At 46.8% G+C, this 17,885-nt stretch overlaps 2 protein-coding genes across 3 annotated transcripts; one reads left to right on the top strand and one right to left on the bottom strand.

Annotated features, from left to right (window-relative positions):
• The first annotated feature begins 960 nt into the window (after positions 1 to 960).
• LOC123493352 (uncharacterized) lies at positions 961 to 2,437 on the top strand. 2 transcript variants are annotated; one of them, XM_040390807.3, is made up of 4 exons: positions 961 to 1,112; positions 1,282 to 1,334; positions 1,889 to 2,057; positions 2,163 to 2,437. In XM_040390807.3, exons 3-4 carry the CDS (start codon positions 1,890 to 1,892, stop codon positions 2,235 to 2,237), a joined length of 243 nt encoding a protein of 80 aa, XP_040246741.1. In that variant the 5' UTR covers positions 961 to 1,112; positions 1,282 to 1,334; position 1,889; the 3' UTR covers positions 2,238 to 2,437. The 2 variants fall into 2 exon arrangements, with proteins under 2 accessions (XP_040246741.1, XP_040246742.1); XM_040390808.3 differs by having other exon boundaries at positions 963 to 1,112; positions 1,282 to 1,329.
• A 503-nt stretch (positions 2,438 to 2,940) lies between these two features.
• Positions 2,941 to 5,182, bottom strand: LOC109761849 (uncharacterized). The gene is made up of 5 exons (XM_020320673.3): positions 4,737 to 5,182; positions 3,929 to 4,633; positions 3,703 to 3,782; positions 3,546 to 3,617; positions 2,941 to 3,431 (listed from the first exon to the last, which is right to left on the bottom strand). Exons 1-5 carry the CDS (start codon positions 5,052 to 5,054, stop codon positions 3,152 to 3,154), a joined length of 1,455 nt encoding a protein of 484 aa, XP_020176262.1. The 5' UTR covers positions 5,055 to 5,182; the 3' UTR covers positions 2,941 to 3,151.
• Positions 5,183 to 17,885: the final 12,703 nt, after the last annotated feature.

Raw genomic sequence — 17,885 nt, forward strand, 5'->3', positions numbered from 1 at the left:
ACCTTCACACCCTGTGTCCCGCTTGGATGAATGGATTAGGAATGTTTGAGGAATTCACATTGGCTTGGTGGAATACACTGCCTACGTTTGGACGTCCAAGCAACATTTCGAAGGTTTACGCTCACGCCCTTGATTTTCACCAAAACCGCTGTTTCTTTTGAGAGAAATTCATTTAGCTAACATTGGACGACCCGCTGCTGCATCTAGCCGCCGCCACGGAAAAAGCGCTCGTACCCAGCCGCGCTAGTGTTCTTCTTGTCTCCTGCCGGCGCCGGTGCCGGTTTACCTCGTCTCTTGTGATCTTAGGGCCATGGAGGCGTGGCTGCCGACGGGAGAGCTTCGTTTTGTGATGCTTTTTTGAGCTTTCTTAGGGTTTGTGTCTTGCTCAGAGAGATGAGGCGGCGGCGGCTCTCTGAAGAATAAGGTTTTCCCCGCCCAGCCCCCGTCCCGGTGGTGCTTCTAGCGTCATCGGAGGTCGTGTGGAGGTTTGTCCCCGACGGACTCGCGGGATTCAGTCGGCGTTTGTCTTCGGTGGATCCACATGGATCCGGTCATTGTTCGTGTGTGTTTGTGTGTCTACAGGTTGGATCCTTCCGATCTAAGCTTCTCTTCAACGGCGACAGTTGCTGTTCCGGTGGCTGGTCCTGTAGGGCTTAGCACGACGACTTCCCGGCTGTCTACTACAACAAGTTTTGCCCAGCTCAAGCGAGGGAGGGGCGAAGTGCCTACGGCTCGCTTCGGTGCTTGTAGTTATCGATAGGTGGTCTACGGATCTGGATGTAATTTTTATTATTTTTGTTTTCATTGTACTATCATGATTGATGATGAATAGACTGGAAGTTTTCTTGCAAATAAAAAATAAAAAATGGACGAATAAAAAAAGCATTGGACGACTCATGGACAGGGAAAAAAACATACTGCATGGGCTAGGCAAAAGTGCTGGGGAGGGCTAGCTTGGGCCTGAAACCCAAACATACCATCGCCCCTTGGGCCTTGCCTCTCTTCCCCCGGCTAGTACATCTTTTTCTCCAAGTCAAGTCAGGAGGAGGTCCGTGCGGTGCGGGAGAGCGGCACGGCGGCGGAGAAACCTCGGCGACCAGACGACGGCGCAGGTGACCTTCGCCCCGCTCGCATCTTCCCCCACTAGCCTGCGCTCCTTCCCGCTTCCCCTCATTCTCTCCCCCCTCCCTCTCCTCCGTGGCGCCTCCCTCGCCTCTCAACCCCTGAACCCCCTAGAACAGCAAGGCCTACAATCCTAATCCTTTCCTCCCATTTTCGCAGGTTGGCTCCAGTTCGGCGTGGTGAATCTGCAGCGGCAGTCAGATCAAGGCAAGGTAACAGAAATAACACCCATCTGTTGCGATTTTCTTTTGACTACTACAGTAGATCCGCCCCTGCCCCGGGCGCCCACAACCTGTTCGACCCATTGCTCGTCTCAGCATAAAAGTCGTTTCACCAAACGGTAGCGCAGGGATAGATGAGCACGATGCCGTGCCCGCTGTCCTACTGCCGTGATGCCCGACAAATTCAGTGCATCTTTGAGTAGCATATATAATACCTACTCTGTTTCTTTGAAAGGGAGATTTCGTTGTTCGCGGTTATTGAAGGAACCCGGGTTTCTCCTAGATTAGCAGCGCCACACTGTTTCTTGGAAAGAAAATTAAGCAGTTCACGATTGTTGGAGGAACTCTGTTGCTCCTACGCTACACTGGCTAGTAAAACATCACCATATGCTCTGCTCTTTTCCCCAGATGTTCGGTTCAGATGATTCATTCATTTCTCTCGCATTGCTCCTGTAGGCATTTGTTGTATACTTATACTAGTACTGACTGTGAGTAGTCAGCCTTTGCTATTGCATAGAAGTTCACACTTGTAAGTGATATGGCAGGATGGGTCGGAAAGCTGGGCTGTACATAAACCCAAAGAAGTTTGGCGGCGTCGTTAAGCCTTGCATGCTGGAGATGACGGCCTTCCTCAACTGCCTTGCCTTGAACAAGCAGATCGATGAAAAGTGCACGAGGCAGAAGGAGCTCTTGATCACCTGTACCCAGGCTCAGGTCACGATTCACTCTTCTTAGTTCTCTGAATGTTTTGTTTTTATTTCAAAGCATTAAGCCATCCATTCTTCCGTTCTTCTAACGCTACTCGTGGCTCGATTGCAGAAGGGCAGGCCAAAGAACGCTGCCAAGACCATCAATTACCATCTTCAGAGGCTTGGGCGAGACAAGTTCCACTAGTTGGAGTGAAAACTCTTTCCCCATTTTCATTGCCCTGATGTCTGGGTAGCAATAATTTCTTCCAAGTAGCTTTTGCTAAACGAGCAGTGATCTTTAGACATTGGTGAAGTTTGAATCGATTTTGGATGTGAGACTTGTAAGGCATCAGCACAATATCAGTATGGTTTACTTCTCATGATATAATATGCACTGCACTACTACTTTTCTTGTTTTTGAGATGAGAGTGTATGTACTAAACTGATTGATTGATTACATACCTTGACTGGAGTATCAGGATCAGAGAGTGCGCTACACAGGTGCTCAAGTGTCATAGCTGAATATGATGCTTGATCCTCTCTCTACGAGCGAGGAAGACTTGTCGCTGAATTCAATTCAATTGCATACTGCCAGTTCACAAATCTATCGAGCTTGCTGATTTGCTCAGCTGCAATGATGCTCTGCAAGTTAGAAGAGCCGCTGATTTACAGTACCTAATCGCTCACCAAATTGGTATATTTCACTGAAAACTCCCTTTGGCCTGTATTAAAGCCCTGTTCGGAGGCGCTTCACTCCACGACTCAACTCCCGGAGCGGCCGCAGCCGTAGTTAAAAATCATGGAGTGGGCAAACAGGTACTCCGCAGATTCTTGTATTCTACGGAGCTGGTGAAGTGCCGAACAGGGCCTAAAAGTGTGCGTCAATTAATATGGGTTGGAGGGAGTAGTTCGTGCTCAACACTGACAAGTGCATTCTAATGATCCAAGGTGCTCATCAATACAATCTTTAACCAAATACATCATCTTAAAACAAAAACACAGAACAGCCCAGGTCCAATATAACAATTGAACCATCATAAGTACAGCGCATATTAGCAAGAAGATACAAGACAGTGCTTTCTCACACAAAATAGAGGCCCCAGCTACATGCACTCTGCATCAGTTGTAGCTCTGGCTCCAGAATGGGTTGCTGTTCTTCTTGTCATCATAGAAAGGGTTGGTGAAATGCTCACTGTCAAGGCTCTCCTGGACTTTCTTCCCCTTAGCATCTGAGAAGGCCCTGGGGTTGAAGTTGTCCTCATCGAAAGCAGCCGCCCAGCCCTCGCCGCTGCCGGCGATGTCCTCCTCCCCCCTCTGCTTCTCCATCTCCTCGACGTGCCCCTTGAACTCCTTCTGCGCGGCGTCGATCACCCCGTCCCCGTTCTGGTCACACCATGCCCTGCAAAAACCAGTACCGCGGATAAGAACCGCAAAAAAATGTTTGATCTGGAAGGGGGAATGGTTGCTTGGTTGCTGAGGAATGAGGAATGCTTGTCTGAGTGTTTTTATGTACTTTGGGAAGAATGTGTTGAGGTCAGACTTGTCCAGTGGGAGCTTTGTTGAGATAGCCTCGATCTGCTGATCACTGCAAAGCCAAGAACACTATTCTTAGCACTTGAAACAAGAGCGACAGTTCCCTACCAAGAACATGAAGAGATTTTGAGATTTACGAGAAGTTGAGGTTCCGATTCGTCGACAATAGCTCGGCCTGAATCCTCGAGAGCTCCTTCTTTGTCTCCTCCACCAAAACCTTCAGTAGAAAGTTCAAATACAGAGGTTCAAACTTCAATTCAAATGTCTTGAGTTCTAATCCACTGCTGCTGATTTGCTCAATGGCAATGCTGTTCTCTGCATATTGCTAGACATTAATTCAGAATAGCCAATGATTTTCAGTACCTTATCATTCGCCAAATCAGAAGCAGAGACATCGCCGGCGGCAGCAGCTGCAGCAGCATGAAGCTTCTTCTTGGCCCTCTTGGCATCCGGGGCGGGGCTCGCCTCAAGCCGGCACTCACTGTATGAAGATCGCGGCGGGGCGGAGTCGCCGCCCGCAGGGGCATCCTCATTGCCACCGGCGCCTGACTTCTTCCACTTCTTGAGCCCATTGAACCCCCAAGAACTCTTCTTCCTGCCTTTCTCATCGGCGGATTCCTCCACCGCCGCCGCAGGCTCCTTGTTCTCGCCGCCGCCACTGCCGTGGAACATCGCCGTCAGGTGCCTCCTCTTCCCCTTGTCGGCCTTCCCGGCGGGCGTCGCCTCCGACGGCGAGATCTCGGCCATGAGGACTGAAGCGTGGTTGTTCTGGTCCACCTGGGCCAGCGGCGGCCGCGGCGGGACGTCCTGCTCCTTCTTGCCTCGGCTCTTCCACGGCGAGATGAACGCCTTGTGCTTGGGCTTGTCGCCGGTGGAGGGAGGCGGCGGCGGGTCCTGGAGGTCGATCTCCGACCACTCTTCCGCGGACGACCTGGTCGCCGGCACGCCGCCGGCATCGTCCGCGTCGGGGCAGTCGACGACGACGCCGAGCGCGGCGAGGCGCTGCACGAGGGGCCGCTTGGCGGCGTTGTACTCGGCCGGCGAGACGCACTTGGCGCGGAGCAGCTCCTGCGCTCCCAAGAACGAACGGAGCAAAGATCAGTACAAATTTCTTAGCCAAGAATCGTGGCTCCGTCGTGGAGCGGAGGAGGGGAAAGATGACGATGGGCACCTGGAGGAAGAGGAGCTTGTCGCGGAGGATGGGCGGGTGGTCGGCGGGGCCCTGCGGCGGCGCGGAGAGGGCGGCGAGGAGGGAGGCGCGGAAGGCGTGGACGTCGGCGGCCGGGACGATGCCCTCGCGGTGGAGCGCGGAGAGGTGGAGGATGCGGTGGAAGGAGTCCTGCTGCCACTTGAGCGCGTTGGCGTGGCGGCGCGCGGCGGCCTGGTCGGCGGTGAGGCGCTTGCCGGGGCGGCTGAAGATGGACTTGCAGACGGACGCGATGGTCTCCTGCAGGCCCGAGTAGTACGTCGGCGTGTACGTGTACCCCATCGCCGCAGAGCTTGCTTGCTTGCCGCGCCGGCGAGCTGTGGCGTCGGAGGCGTGAGCGTGAGCGTGCGCGAGAGAGAGATCGGAGGTGAAGGGAGGCGGAGGATGTGGTGAGAATTAGCAGGGAGGGAGGGGGGACGGGGGATTTTGTTTGGGCGTTGGCCGCATGTTCCCCCCAACGGTTGGGGGCACGGAGGAACTAGCCGTTGAGACGGATCGGCTGAATCTGGCTGCAAGCGGTGGTGCCCACACACACCAAGAAAAATGCTTTGAAGTGCCCATTCACACTGATGCCATACTCTACTTGTGAAGTTTCTGGTGTTTACTAATTGGGATATTAAGTGTTTTTTTGTCAATTTGATGATATATGCCACTACTAGTTTTGTGTATGTAAAAAGCGGATTTGCTATTTCTCAGGTGCCTGAAATTCTTTTTCGCGTCAGTCATTTTTCTCCTTCTTCCTTCCTGCTGGCCGGACCTTGCCGGAGAAGGAACAAGCTCGCCGGAGAAGAGACAGCCCCACCCCCACCATCTATCTTAGGGTGAAGTAATAGCACCATTATCTGTCTTAGGGGTGGGGGTGCAGCGGATCGCCAGAGTTGTCCATTGGTGCGGCGGGGTTTAGAGGGATGGCCGGGCGGCGGCAATCAATGACGGTGAGGGAAGGTCGAGGGGAGGGCGGGGCGGCGCGCGGTAGCGCCAGCCGGCCCGGGGGTGGGGGGTGGGGCGGGGTATTCTGGGGGATCTGGAGGAGGAAGAAGGAAGGAAGGTTGAAGATGAGCAGTTCCAGATCTATTTTAAACGGTTGGATGAAGATCGGACGGCTCACATAAGAAGTGGCCGATGAATCAATTTTTCAGTTACCTAATAAATAGACGGTCCCTCTAAAAGGAGGTCACTGCAAAAAAGCTTACGGAAAATGCCACTACAAACACTTGATACTTTGATTAATCCCAGTATGGTGGTGGCATATATCATTTCAGTAGTTTTTACAGTATAATGTTCCGAATACACGAAGTTGACAGTGACACATCAAAATTAAACCATTTTTCTTTGTGGGCAGTTGTTTGTTGGGAATCGTAGCATAATTTAAAATTTTCCTACGCTCACCAAGATGCATCTATGGAGTCTACTAGCAACGAGGGGAAGGGAGTGCATCTACATACCCTTGTAGATCGCGAGCGGAAGCGTTCCAATGAACGTGGATGACGGAGTCGTACTCGCCGTGATCCAAATCACCGATGATCGAGTGCCGAACGTACGGCACCTCCGCGTTCAACACACGTACGGTGCAGCGACGTCTCCTCCTTCTTGATCCAGCAAGGGGGAAGGAGAGGTTGATGGAGATCCAACAGCACGACGGCGTGGTGATGGATGTAGCGGGTCTCCGGCAGGGCTTCGCCGAGCTTCTGCGAGAGAGAGAGAGGTGTTGCAGGGGAGGAGGGAGGCGCCCAAGGCTTAGATCTTGCTGCCCTCCCTTCCCCCCCACTATATATAGGGCCAAGGGAGAGGGGGGGGGGGGGCGCAGCCTTGCCCCTTCCTCCAAGGAAGGGTGCGGCCAGGGGAGAGTCCTTCCCCCCCAAGGCACCTCGGAGGTGCCTTCCCCCTTTAGGACTCTTCCTTTTTTTTTTCTTATCTCTTGCGCATGGGCCTCTTGGGGCTGGTGCCCTTGGCCCATATAGGCCAAGGCGCACCCCTTACAGCCCATGTGGCCCCCCGGGGCTGGTGGACCCCCTTGGTGGACCCCCGGACCCCTTTCGGCACTCCCGGTACAATACCGATAAAGTGCGAAACTTTTCCGGCGACCAAAATAAGACTTCCCATATATAAATCTTTACCTCCGGACCATTCCGGAACTCCTCGTGACGTCCGGGATCTCATCCGGGACTCCGAACAACTTTCGGGTTTCCGCATACATATATCTCTACAACCCTAGCGTCACCGGACCTTAAGTGTGTAGACCCTACGGGTTCGGGAGACATGCAGACATGACCGAGACGCCTCTCCGGTCAATAACCAACAGCGGGATCTGGATACCCATGTTGGCTCCCACATTCTCCACGATGATCTCATCGGATGAACCACGGTGTCGAGGATTCAATCAATCCGTATGCAATTCCCTTTGTCAAACGGTATGTTACTTGCCCGAGATTCGATCGTCGGTATCCCAATACCTTGTTCAATCTCGTTACCGGCAAGTCTCTTTACTCGTACCGCAATGCATGATCCCGTGACTAACGCCTTAGTCACATTGAGCTCATTATGATGATGCATTACCGAGTGGGCCCAGAGATACCTCTCCGTCACACGGAGTGACAAATCCCAGTCTCGATCCGTGCCAACCCAACAGACACTTTCGGAGATACCCGTAATGCACCTTTATAGTCACCCAGTTACGTTGTGACGTTTGGCACACCCAAAGCACTCCTACGGTATCCGGGAGTTGCACGATCTCATGGTCTAAGGAAAAGATACTTGACATTGGAAAAGCTCTAGCAAACGAAACTACACGATCTTTTATGCTATGCTTAGGATTGGGTCTTGTCCATCACATCATTCTCCTAATGATGTGATCCCGTTATCAATGACATCCAATGTCCATAGTCAGGAAACCATGACTATCTGTTGATCAACGAGCTAGTCAACTAGAGGCTTACTAGGGACAGGTTGTGGTCTATGTATTCACACATGTATTACGATTTCCGGACAATACAATTATAGCATGAATAATAGACAATTACCATGAACAAAGAAATATAATAATAACCATTTATTATTGCCTCTAGGGCATATTTCCAACAGTCTCCCACTTGCACTAGAGTCAATAATCTAGTTCACATCACCATGTGATTTAACACTCACTGGTCACATCACCATGTGACCAACATCTAAAGAGTTTACTAGAGTCAACAATCTAGTTCACATCACTATGTGATTATCACTCAATGTGTTCTGGTTTGGTCATGTTATGCTTGTGAGAGAGGTTATTAGTCAACGGGTCTGAACCTTTCAGAACCGTGTGCTTTACGAATATCTATGTCATCTTGTGGATGCTACCACGCGCTATTTGGAGCCATTTCAAATAATTGCTCTACTATACGAATCCGGTTTACTACTCAGAGTCATCCGGATTAGTGTCAAAGTTCGCATCGACGTAACCCTTTACGACGAACTCCTTTCCACCTCCATAATCGAGAAAATTCCTTAATCCACTAGGTACTAAGGATAAATTCGACCGCTGTCATGAGATCCTTTCCCGGATCACCATTGTACCCTCTTGACCAACTCATGGCAAGGCACACTACATGTGCGGTACACAGCATAGCATACTATAGAGCCTATGTCTAAAGCATAGGGGACGACCTTCGTCCTTTCTCTATCTTCCGCTGTGGTCAGGTCTTGAGTCTCACTCAATACTCACACCTTGTAACACAGCCAAGAACTCCTTTGCTGATCTATTTTGAACTCTTTCAAAATCATGTCAAGGTGTGCTGTCTTTTGAAAGTATCATCCGGCGTCTTGATCTATCTCTATGGATCTTGATGCCCAATATGTAAGCAGCTTTATCCAGGTCTTCCTTTGAAAAACTCCTTTCAAACAACCCTTTATGCTTTCCAGAAATTTTACATCATTTCGGATCAACAATATGTCATTCACATATACTTATCAGAAATGTTGTAGCGCTCCCACTCACTTTATTGTAAATACAAGTTTCTAACAAACTTTGTATAAACCCAAAAACTTTGATCACCCCATCAAAGCGTATATTCTGACTCCGAGATGCTTGCTCTAATCCATGGAAGGATCGCTGGAGCTAGCATACCTTTTAGCATCCTTAGGATCGACAAAACCTTTCTGATTGTATCACATACAACCTTTCCTTATGAAAACTGGTAAGGAAACTTGTTTTGACATCCATCTGCCAGATTTCATAAATGTAGCTAATGCTAACATGATTCCGACGGACCTAAGCATCGCTACGGATGAGAAAAACTCATCGTAGTCAACTCCTTGAACTTGTGAAAATACTCTTTGCCACAAGTCGAGCTTCATAGACGGTAACATTACCGTCCATGTTCGTCTTCTTCTTAAAGATCCATTTATCTCAATGGCTTGCCGATCATCGGGCAAGTTCACCAAAGTCCATGCTTTGTTCTGATACATGGATTCTATCTCGGATTTCATGGCCTCGAGCCATTCGTCGGAATATGGGCCCACCATCGCTTCTCCATAGCTCGTAGGTTCAGTATTGTCCAACAACATGATATCTCAGACAGGATCACGTACCACTCTGAAGTAGTGCGCATCCTCGTCGTCCTACGAGGTTTGGTAGTGACTTGATCCGAAGTTTCATGATCACCATCATAAGCTTCCACTTCAATTGGTGTAGGTGCCACAGGAACAACTTCCTGTGCCCTGCTACACACTAGTTGAAGCGACGGTTCAATAACCTTATCAAGTCTCCACCATCCTCCCACTCAATTCTTTCGAGAGAAACCTTTCCTCGAGAAAGGACTCGTTTCTAGAAGCAATTACTTTTGCTTCCAGATCTGAAATAGGAGGTATACCCAATTGTTTTTGGGTATTCTATGAAGATGCATTTATCCGCTTTGGGTTCGAGCTTATCACCTGAAACTTTTTCACATAAGCATCGCAGCCCCAAACTTTTAAGAAACGACAACTTAGGTTTCTATAAACGGTGTCGTCTCAACGGAATTGCGTGGTGCCCCTTTTAAAGTGAATGCGGTTGTCTCTAATGCCTAACCCATAAACGATAGTGGTAATTTGATAAGAAACATCATGGTATACACCATATCCAATAGGGTGCAGTTATGATGTTCGGGCACACCATCACACTATGGTGTTCCAGGCGGTATTAATTGTGAAACACTTTCCACAATGTCTCAATTGTGTGCCAAACTCGTAACTCAGATACTCATCTCTATGACCATATCACAGACATTTTATCCTCTTGTCACGATGATCTTCAACTTCACTCTGAAATTACTTGAACATTTCAATAATTCAGACTTGTGTTTCATCAAGTAAATACACTCAGCATCTACTCAAATCATCTGTGAAGTAAGAACATAACGATATCCACTGCATGCCTCAGCACTCATTGGACTGCGTACATCAAAATGTATTACTTCCAATAAGTTGCTCTCTTGTTCCATCTTACTGAAAACGAGGACTTTCAGTCATCTTGCCCATGTGGTATGATTTGCATGTCTCAAGTGATTCAAAATCAAGTGAGTCCAAACGATCCATCTGCATGGAGTTTCTTCATGCATATATACCAATAGACATGGTTCACATGTCTCAATCTTTTCAAAAATGAGTGAGTCCAAAGATCCATCTACATGGAGCTTCTTCATGCGTTCTACACCAATATGACTCAAGTGGCAGTGCCACAAGTATGTGGTACTATCATTACTATCTTATATCTTTTGGTACGAACATGTGTATCACTACGATCGAGATTCATTTTAGGTGCAAGACCATTGAAGGTATTATTCAAATAAACAGAGTAACCATTATTCTCCTTAAATGAATAACCGTTTTGCGGTAAACATAATCCAATCATGTTCAATGCAAACACCAAGTCTCGATGGTAGAGGGAGCATGCGATGCTTGATCACATCAACCTTGGAAACACTCCCAACACATATCGTCATCTCACCTTTAGCTAGTCTCCATTTATTCCGCAGCTTTTATTTCGAGTTACTAACACTTAGCAACCGAACCGGTATCTAATACCCTGGTGCTGCTAGGAGTACTAGTAAAGTACACATTCATATAACGTATATCCAATATACTTCTGTCGACCTTTCCTGCCTTCTCATCTACCAAGTATCTAGGGTAGTACTGCTTCAGTGACCGTTCCTCTCATTACAGAAGCACTTAGTCTCGGGTTTGGGTTCAATCTTGGGATTCTTCACTAGAGCAGCAAACGACTTGCTGTTTCATGAAGTATCCCTTTTGCCCTTGCCCTTCTTAAACTAGTGGTTTTACTAACCATCAACAATTGATGCTCCTTCTTGATTTCTACTCTCGCAGTGTCAAACATCGCGAATAGCTCAAGGATCATCATAACTATCCTTGATATGTTATAGTTCATCACAAAGCTCTACTAGCTTGGTGGCAGTGGCTATGGAGAACTATCACTATCTCATCTGGGAGATTATCCCCACTCGATTCAAGCGATTGTGGCACTCAGACAATCTGAGCACATGCTCAACGATTGAGCTTTTCTCCCTTAGTTTGCAGGCTTAAGAAACTTGTCAGAGGTCTCATACCTCTTGACGTGGGCACTAGTCTGAAATCCCAATTTCAGTCTTCGGAACATCTCACATGTTCTGCGACGTTTCAGAAACGTCTTTGGTGCCACAATTCTTAAACCGCACCGAACTATCACGTAGTTATCAAAACGTGTATGTCAGATGTTTTGTAACATCTACAGACGACGCTGAGGTTCAGCACACCGAGCGGTGCATTAAGGACATAAGCCTTCTGTGCAGCAATGAGGACAATCCTCAGTTTACGGACCCAGTCCGCATAATTGCTACTACCAACTTTCAACTAAATTTTCTCTAGGAACATATCTTAACCAGTAGAACTAAAGCGCAAGCCATGACATAATTTGCAAATACTTTTTGACTATGTTCATGATAATGAAGTTCATCTGATTATGAACTCCCACTCAGATAGACATCCCTCTAGTCATCTAAGTGAAACATGATCCGAGTTCAACTAGGCCGTGTCCGATCATCACGTGAGACGGACTAGTCAAGATCGGTGAACATCTCCATGTCGATCGTATCTTCTATACGACTCATGCTCGACCTTTCGGTCCTCCGTGTTCCGAGGCCATGTCTGTACATGCTAGGCTCGTCAAGTCAACCTAAGTGTATTGCGTGTGTTCCGAGGCCATGTCTGTACATGCTAGGCTCGTCAACACCCGTTGTATTCGAACGTAAGAATCTATCACACCCGATCATCACGTGGTGCTTCGAAACGACGAACCTTCGCAACGGTGCACAGTTAGGGTGAACACTTTCTTGAAATTATTATAAGGGATCATCCTACTTGCTACCGTCGTTCTAAGCAAATAAGATGCAAAAAGATGATAAACATCACATGCAATCAAATAGTGACATGATATGGCCAATATCATTATGCTCCTTTGATCTCCATCTTCGGGGCACCATGATCATCTTCGTCACCGGCATGACACCATGATATCCATCATCATGATCTCCATCATTGTGTCTTCATGAAGTCGTCACGCCAACGATTACTTCTACTTCTATGGCTAACTCGTTTAGCAACAAAGTAAAGTAATTTACATGGCGTTATTCAATGACACGCAGGTCATGCAAAATAATAAAGACAACTCCTATGGCTCCTGCCGGTTGTCATACTCATCGACATGCAAGTCGTGATTCCTATTACAAGAATATGATCAATCTCATACATCACATATATCATTCATCACATCTTCTGGCCATATCACATCACATAGCACTTGCTGCAAAAACAAGTTAGACGTCCTCTAATTGTTGTTGCAAGTTTTTACGTGGTTTGTAGGTTTCTAGCAAGAACGTTTCTTACCTACGTATGACCACAACGTGATTTGCCAATTTCTATTTACCCTTCATAAGGACCCTTTTCATCGAATCCGTTCCGACTAAAGTAGGAGAGACAGACACCCGCTAGCCACCTTATGCAACTTGTGCATGTCAGTCGGTGGAACCTGTCTCACGTAAGTGTACGTGTAAGGTCGGTCCGGGCCGCTTCATCCTACAATGCCGCCGAAACAAGAAAAGACTAGTAGCGGCAAGAAGAATTGGCAAACTCAACGCCCACAACTGCTTTGTGTTTTACTCGTGCATAGTAACTACGCATAGACCTGGCTCTGATACCACTGTTGGGAATCGTAGCATAATTTAAAATTTTCCTACGCTCACCAAGATGCATCTATGGAGTCTACTAGCAACGAGGGGAAGGGAGTGCATCTACATACCCTTGTAGATCGCGAGCGGAAGCGTTTCAATGAACGTGGATGACGGAGTCGTACTCGCCGTGATCCAAATCACCGATGATCGAGTGCCGAACGTACGGCACCTCCGCGTTCAACACACGTACGGTGCAGCGACGTCTCCTCCTTCTTGATCCAGCAAGGGGGAAGGAGAGGTTGATGGAGATCCAACAGCACGACGGCGTGGTGATGGATGTAGCGGGTCTCCGGCAGGGCTTCGCCGAGCTTCTGCGAGAGAGAGAGAGGTGTTGCAGGGGAGGAGGGAGGCGCCCAAGGCTTAGATCTTGCTGCCCTCCCTTCCCCCCCACTATATATAGGGCCAAGGGAGAGGGGGGGGGGGGCGCAGCCTTGCCCCTTCCTCCAAGGAAGGGTGCGGCCAGGGGGAGTCCTTCCCCCCCAAGGCACCTCGGAGGTGCCTTCCCCCTTTAGGACTCTTCCTTTTTTTTTTTTTTCTTATCTCTTGCGCATGGGCCTCTTGGGGCTGGTGCCCTTGGCCCATATAGGCCAAGGCGCACCCCTTACAGCCCATGTGGCCCCCCGGGGCTGGTGGACCCCCTTGGTGGACCCCCGGACCCCTTTCGGCACTCCCGGTACAATACCGATAAAGTGCGAAACTTTTCCGGCGACCAAAATAAGACTTCCCATATATAAATCTTTACCTCCGGACCATTCCGGAACTCCTCGTGACGTCCGGGATCTCATCCGGGACTCCGAACAACTTTCGGGTTTCCGCATACATATATCTCTACAACCCTAGCGTCACCGGACCTTAAGTGTGTAGACCCTACGGGTTCGGGAGACATGCAGACATGACCGAGACGCCTCTCCGGTCAATAACCAACAGCGGGATCTGGATACCCATGTTGGCTCCCACATGCTCCACGATGATCTCATCGGATGAACCACGGTGTCGAGGATTCAATCAATCCGTATGCAATTCCCTTTGTCAAACGGTATGTTACTTGCCCGAGATTCGATCGTCGGTATCCCAATACCTTGTTCAATCTCGTTACCGGCAAGTCTCTTTACTCGTACCGCAATGCATGATCCCGTGACTAACGCCTTAGTCACATTGAGCTCATTATGATGATGCATTACCGAGTGGGCCCAGAGATACCTCTCCGTCACACGGAGTGACAAATCCCAGTCTCGATCCGTGCCAACCCAACAGACACTTTCGGAGATACCCGTAATGCACCTTTATAGTCACACAGTTACGTTGTGACGTTTGGCACACCCAAAGCACTCCTACGGTATCCGGGAGTTGCACGATCTCATGGTCTAAGGAAAAGATACTTGACATTGGAAAAGCTCTAGCAAACGAAACTACACGATCTTTTATGCTATGCTTAGGATTGGGTCTTGTCCATCACATCATTCTCCTAATGATGTGATCCCGTTATCAATGACATCCAATGTCCATAGTCAGGAAACCATGACTATCTGTTGATCAACGAGCTAGTCAACTAGAGGCTTACTAGGGACAGGTTGTGGTCTATGTATTCACACATGTATTACGATTTCCGGACAATACAATTATAGCATGAATAATAGACAATTACCATGAACAAAGAAATATAATAATAACCATTTATTATTGCCTCTAGGGCATATTTCCAACATTGTTTGACTTCTTCAACGCAGGAACATTAGTGATGGACCATCAGGTGAAGACGAAGGTATTTTCTAGACCCATCAATTGTAACTGTCAAAAGACAATGACTTATGGGGAGTGTTTATAGCGTCCATACCACACTCATGAGAGAGAGGAATTCCAATGATAACAAGCTTTTGGTACAAATGCTCCATGAAACGAATACCAAGTGGCTTGTGAAGTTTCTAGTAAACTTTTATGTCATGTTGCTATTTGAGATGTCCATTTACATTGATAAAATCCTGTACTCTACTTATGTGGTTTCTAATAACCTTTTATGTCATGTTTGTTATTTGATAACCAATAAGTGCTATTACCTTTGGCTTGGTGGTGGTTCATTTGGCTGTTGAAATATATTGTCCGCCCTTAGCTACCAATTTCAGACTTTTGGGTGAATGATGGTCTTATTGATAAGGTCATCGTGTGATTGGCAAAATTACACTCCGATGTATTTCTAATAGGTTTGGCTGCCTCGTTGGATCTTGCCTTAATCCTATGTTAAGAGGTTTTTGAGGGTGGCTCGATGGATGACTCAAGTCGTACATGACTCCTCGAGGCCAGCTCCAAACTTTTCTTCCGCGATGCTGATTTCAATCACATGACCCTAGACTTCTTGAACGCGTCTTGAAGTTCTAGTGTCGCCTCCTTGCTTTGATTTCAGTGAGGCTGAATGAGAGTAATTCTTAAGGGCACCCTCGAGGTGGTAGGTGGAAAGGGTGAGGTTATCTTGATCCAATAGTCCATGATGGACTAGGGAAGAAGAGGGTGGTGCATGGTCCATGGTGGACTAGGCCATATATCCCTCCTAATGAGCTTCTTTGTCTCGGACCTTTATAATTTTCCTTCTCCTTTTAGTTTCCTCTTTTTTTGACTTTTTGACCATGACTTGTTTCTTTGAATTTTGTTAACTGACTTTGAAAATTTGCCATGTAGAACTAGGTGGGACTTACTAGGTAGGACTAGTTGATCTTAAAACAGGAAACCCCTTGAGTTGTAGTCACAGAAGTCATCATTGTGGTCGCCGGTCAAATTTTTTGAGTCTTGATGATCTTCACCTGCGTGCTCTTTATACTTATATTATAGATATTTTTCCTGCTTCTCATGGAGAATCCTTGACTTTCCATGATAATGATGTCTTGTTGAAGATTCGACATCAGTTTTTCCTCAGGCTTGTCCAAATAAATGAATGTTCTCGAATATATTCGGATCGATGCATGATGTCTTGATACGTGGTGGACTTTAGTTTTTACTTTGCTTTTTTGGGTTGTATCCAGCAGATGTTGGGAGAAAACTGTTGGTACCATCTTAATCCAACAAAATAAAACCCACCATCATGAATAAGAATCATCTAAAGAACACATAGTAATTTTTTTTCATGCATGAGTCAATGCAGAGGTCAAGAGGAAAATATATCTTTACCTAATAATAAAAAGAATTGGGTTTCTGTCCGTACGTCATAAAAATACCCTCAAAGTTGGCAAATATTACCCACCAATGCCACCCGTAAGTGGCAAAAAACGGTTGACACATCGCACTGTTGATTCTGGTTTATATATGCCGAGATCCCCTAACTTAACACAAAGATATGCCGAGCGCAGTGGCTAGCGCCGCACGTCTCCACTACAGAGATCAGGGTTCAATCCCCAGCTTGCCCCACTTTTTATCTCTCCTTTTTCCTCTCGCAAGCGCGCCTACTCCTCCCGCACACGGTTGCAACGCCCCTGTTTTCTATTTCATTTTTTGCCTTTCACGTTCTCATTTCTGTTTTAGTTTTTTCTTCTTTAAATTTATTCGTGATTTCCAGAAGAACAATATTTCAAAAAAAGTCTTGAAAAATATAAACTGTTTCGGAAAATCATAAAATGATCATGATTTAAAAAAATTGTTCACGTATCATAAAAAACTATCACGATTTCAAATAAATTTTCAGGAAATAAAAATGTTCATGATTTTTTTAAAATATCCAGTATTCAGAACATATTAGGGAATTTAAAAAATGTCCATTAAAGTTTGGAATATGTTCAAAAAAATTAAAACAGATCCATAAATAATGAACATAACGAACCGTCGTAGGAGATCTGTAGGGGTCGCTTCATGATTGTATTCAGTCCCTCGATTTGGATAAAAAAAGTTTTCCATGTCTTGTACAACGCTGAGCCCTCAAAAGTTGACACGACTTTCTATGAGTTAATTTTTATAAGCTATATAAAAATGACTAAATTTCTATTTTGCCTTCATACACAGCTATATTTTTTTGGTACCACATTACTGATTATTATAAACACCACTACGCTAGGTCAAGGCGAGGCACTCACCCATCAGTCTAGCTCAGGCAGTGTCCATCAATGCAGTTTGCTCACCGACATTTTTTCGTTATGACGCGTTAGAAAATCAAGTCGTGATGAGACCATCACATTTTTTATTTTTAAATGACTTTTTAAAAGTCCCTTATCTCATCATGACATCACTCAGACATACTTTATGAAATTACATTCTAAAAGTCCTTATCTCATCCTGGCATTTGGTTCAGAATTTTTTTTATATCTATCGCACGTGCATAATCTAATAGCTTTTCTTCCGTTGCAACGCACGTGCATATTTGCTAGTAAAGGAACAAGGTTATAGATAGCAACTATCCAGGACCGACTATAGGTCAGGCGCCTGAAATAAGATCTAGTGCCAGTCACTTTCTTTATGCACCATCCTTTTCCCACCCGACGATTGTAAACGAATCAAGACACTATTTATCTTCTTCCTCCTCGCGACGCCCCCGACCTGCCCCGCTCTAACCACCGATCTCCACCACCCTAAGATAGATGGTGGGGCAATGGCTTCTCCGACGAGGTTATTTCTACTTTGGTGAGGTTGGAAGGAAGGACATATGGAAGGAAGAGGTGATTGACGGCTGAAACAATTTTTAGGTACCTGATAAATAGCAAAAACTATAACTATCCTGCAGACATGCACTTTGCAACAACATAGGTTGTTGTTAATGAATGTTTTGCTTGAAACAATTCAAACTGGCGTATCTTTTCATAACCTTATTTTCAATAAGAGTAGATGCATAGTAAACTAATGTTTTTTATGTAGGAAAAAGTGCGACGACCCTCATTTTCTCGATCCTACAAGCTCGTCCACA

This window comes from Aegilops tauschii, chromosome 5 (genome assembly GCF_002575655.3).
Source record: "Aegilops tauschii subsp. strangulata cultivar AL8/78 chromosome 5, Aet v6.0, whole genome shotgun sequence".
NCBI classification, from domain to species: Eukaryota; Viridiplantae; Streptophyta; class Magnoliopsida; order Poales; family Poaceae; genus Aegilops; species Aegilops tauschii.

Bases quoted from the DNA above. Each gene is read 5' to 3' on its own strand.
- LOC109761849 (XM_020320673.3), bottom strand. From the start codon at position 5,054: ATGGGGTACACGTACACGCCGACGTACTACTCGGGCCTGCAGGAGACC. The intron at 4,634-4,736 runs GTGCCCATCGTC...TTGGGAGCGCAG, and splicing joins ACAAGCTCCTCTTCCTCCAG to GAGCTGCTCCGCGCCAAGTG. The intron at 3,783-3,928 runs GTACTGAAAATC...TTTCTACTGAAG, and splicing joins CTGATTTGGCGAATGATAAG to GTTTTGGTGGAGGAGACAAA.
- LOC123493352 (XM_040390807.3), top strand. From the start codon at position 1,890: ATGGGTCGGAAAGCTGGGCTGTACATAAACCCAAAGAAGTTTGGCGGC. The intron at 2,058-2,162 runs GTCACGATTCAC...GCTCGATTGCAG, and splicing joins TCACCTGTACCCAGGCTCAG to AAGGGCAGGCCAAAGAACGC.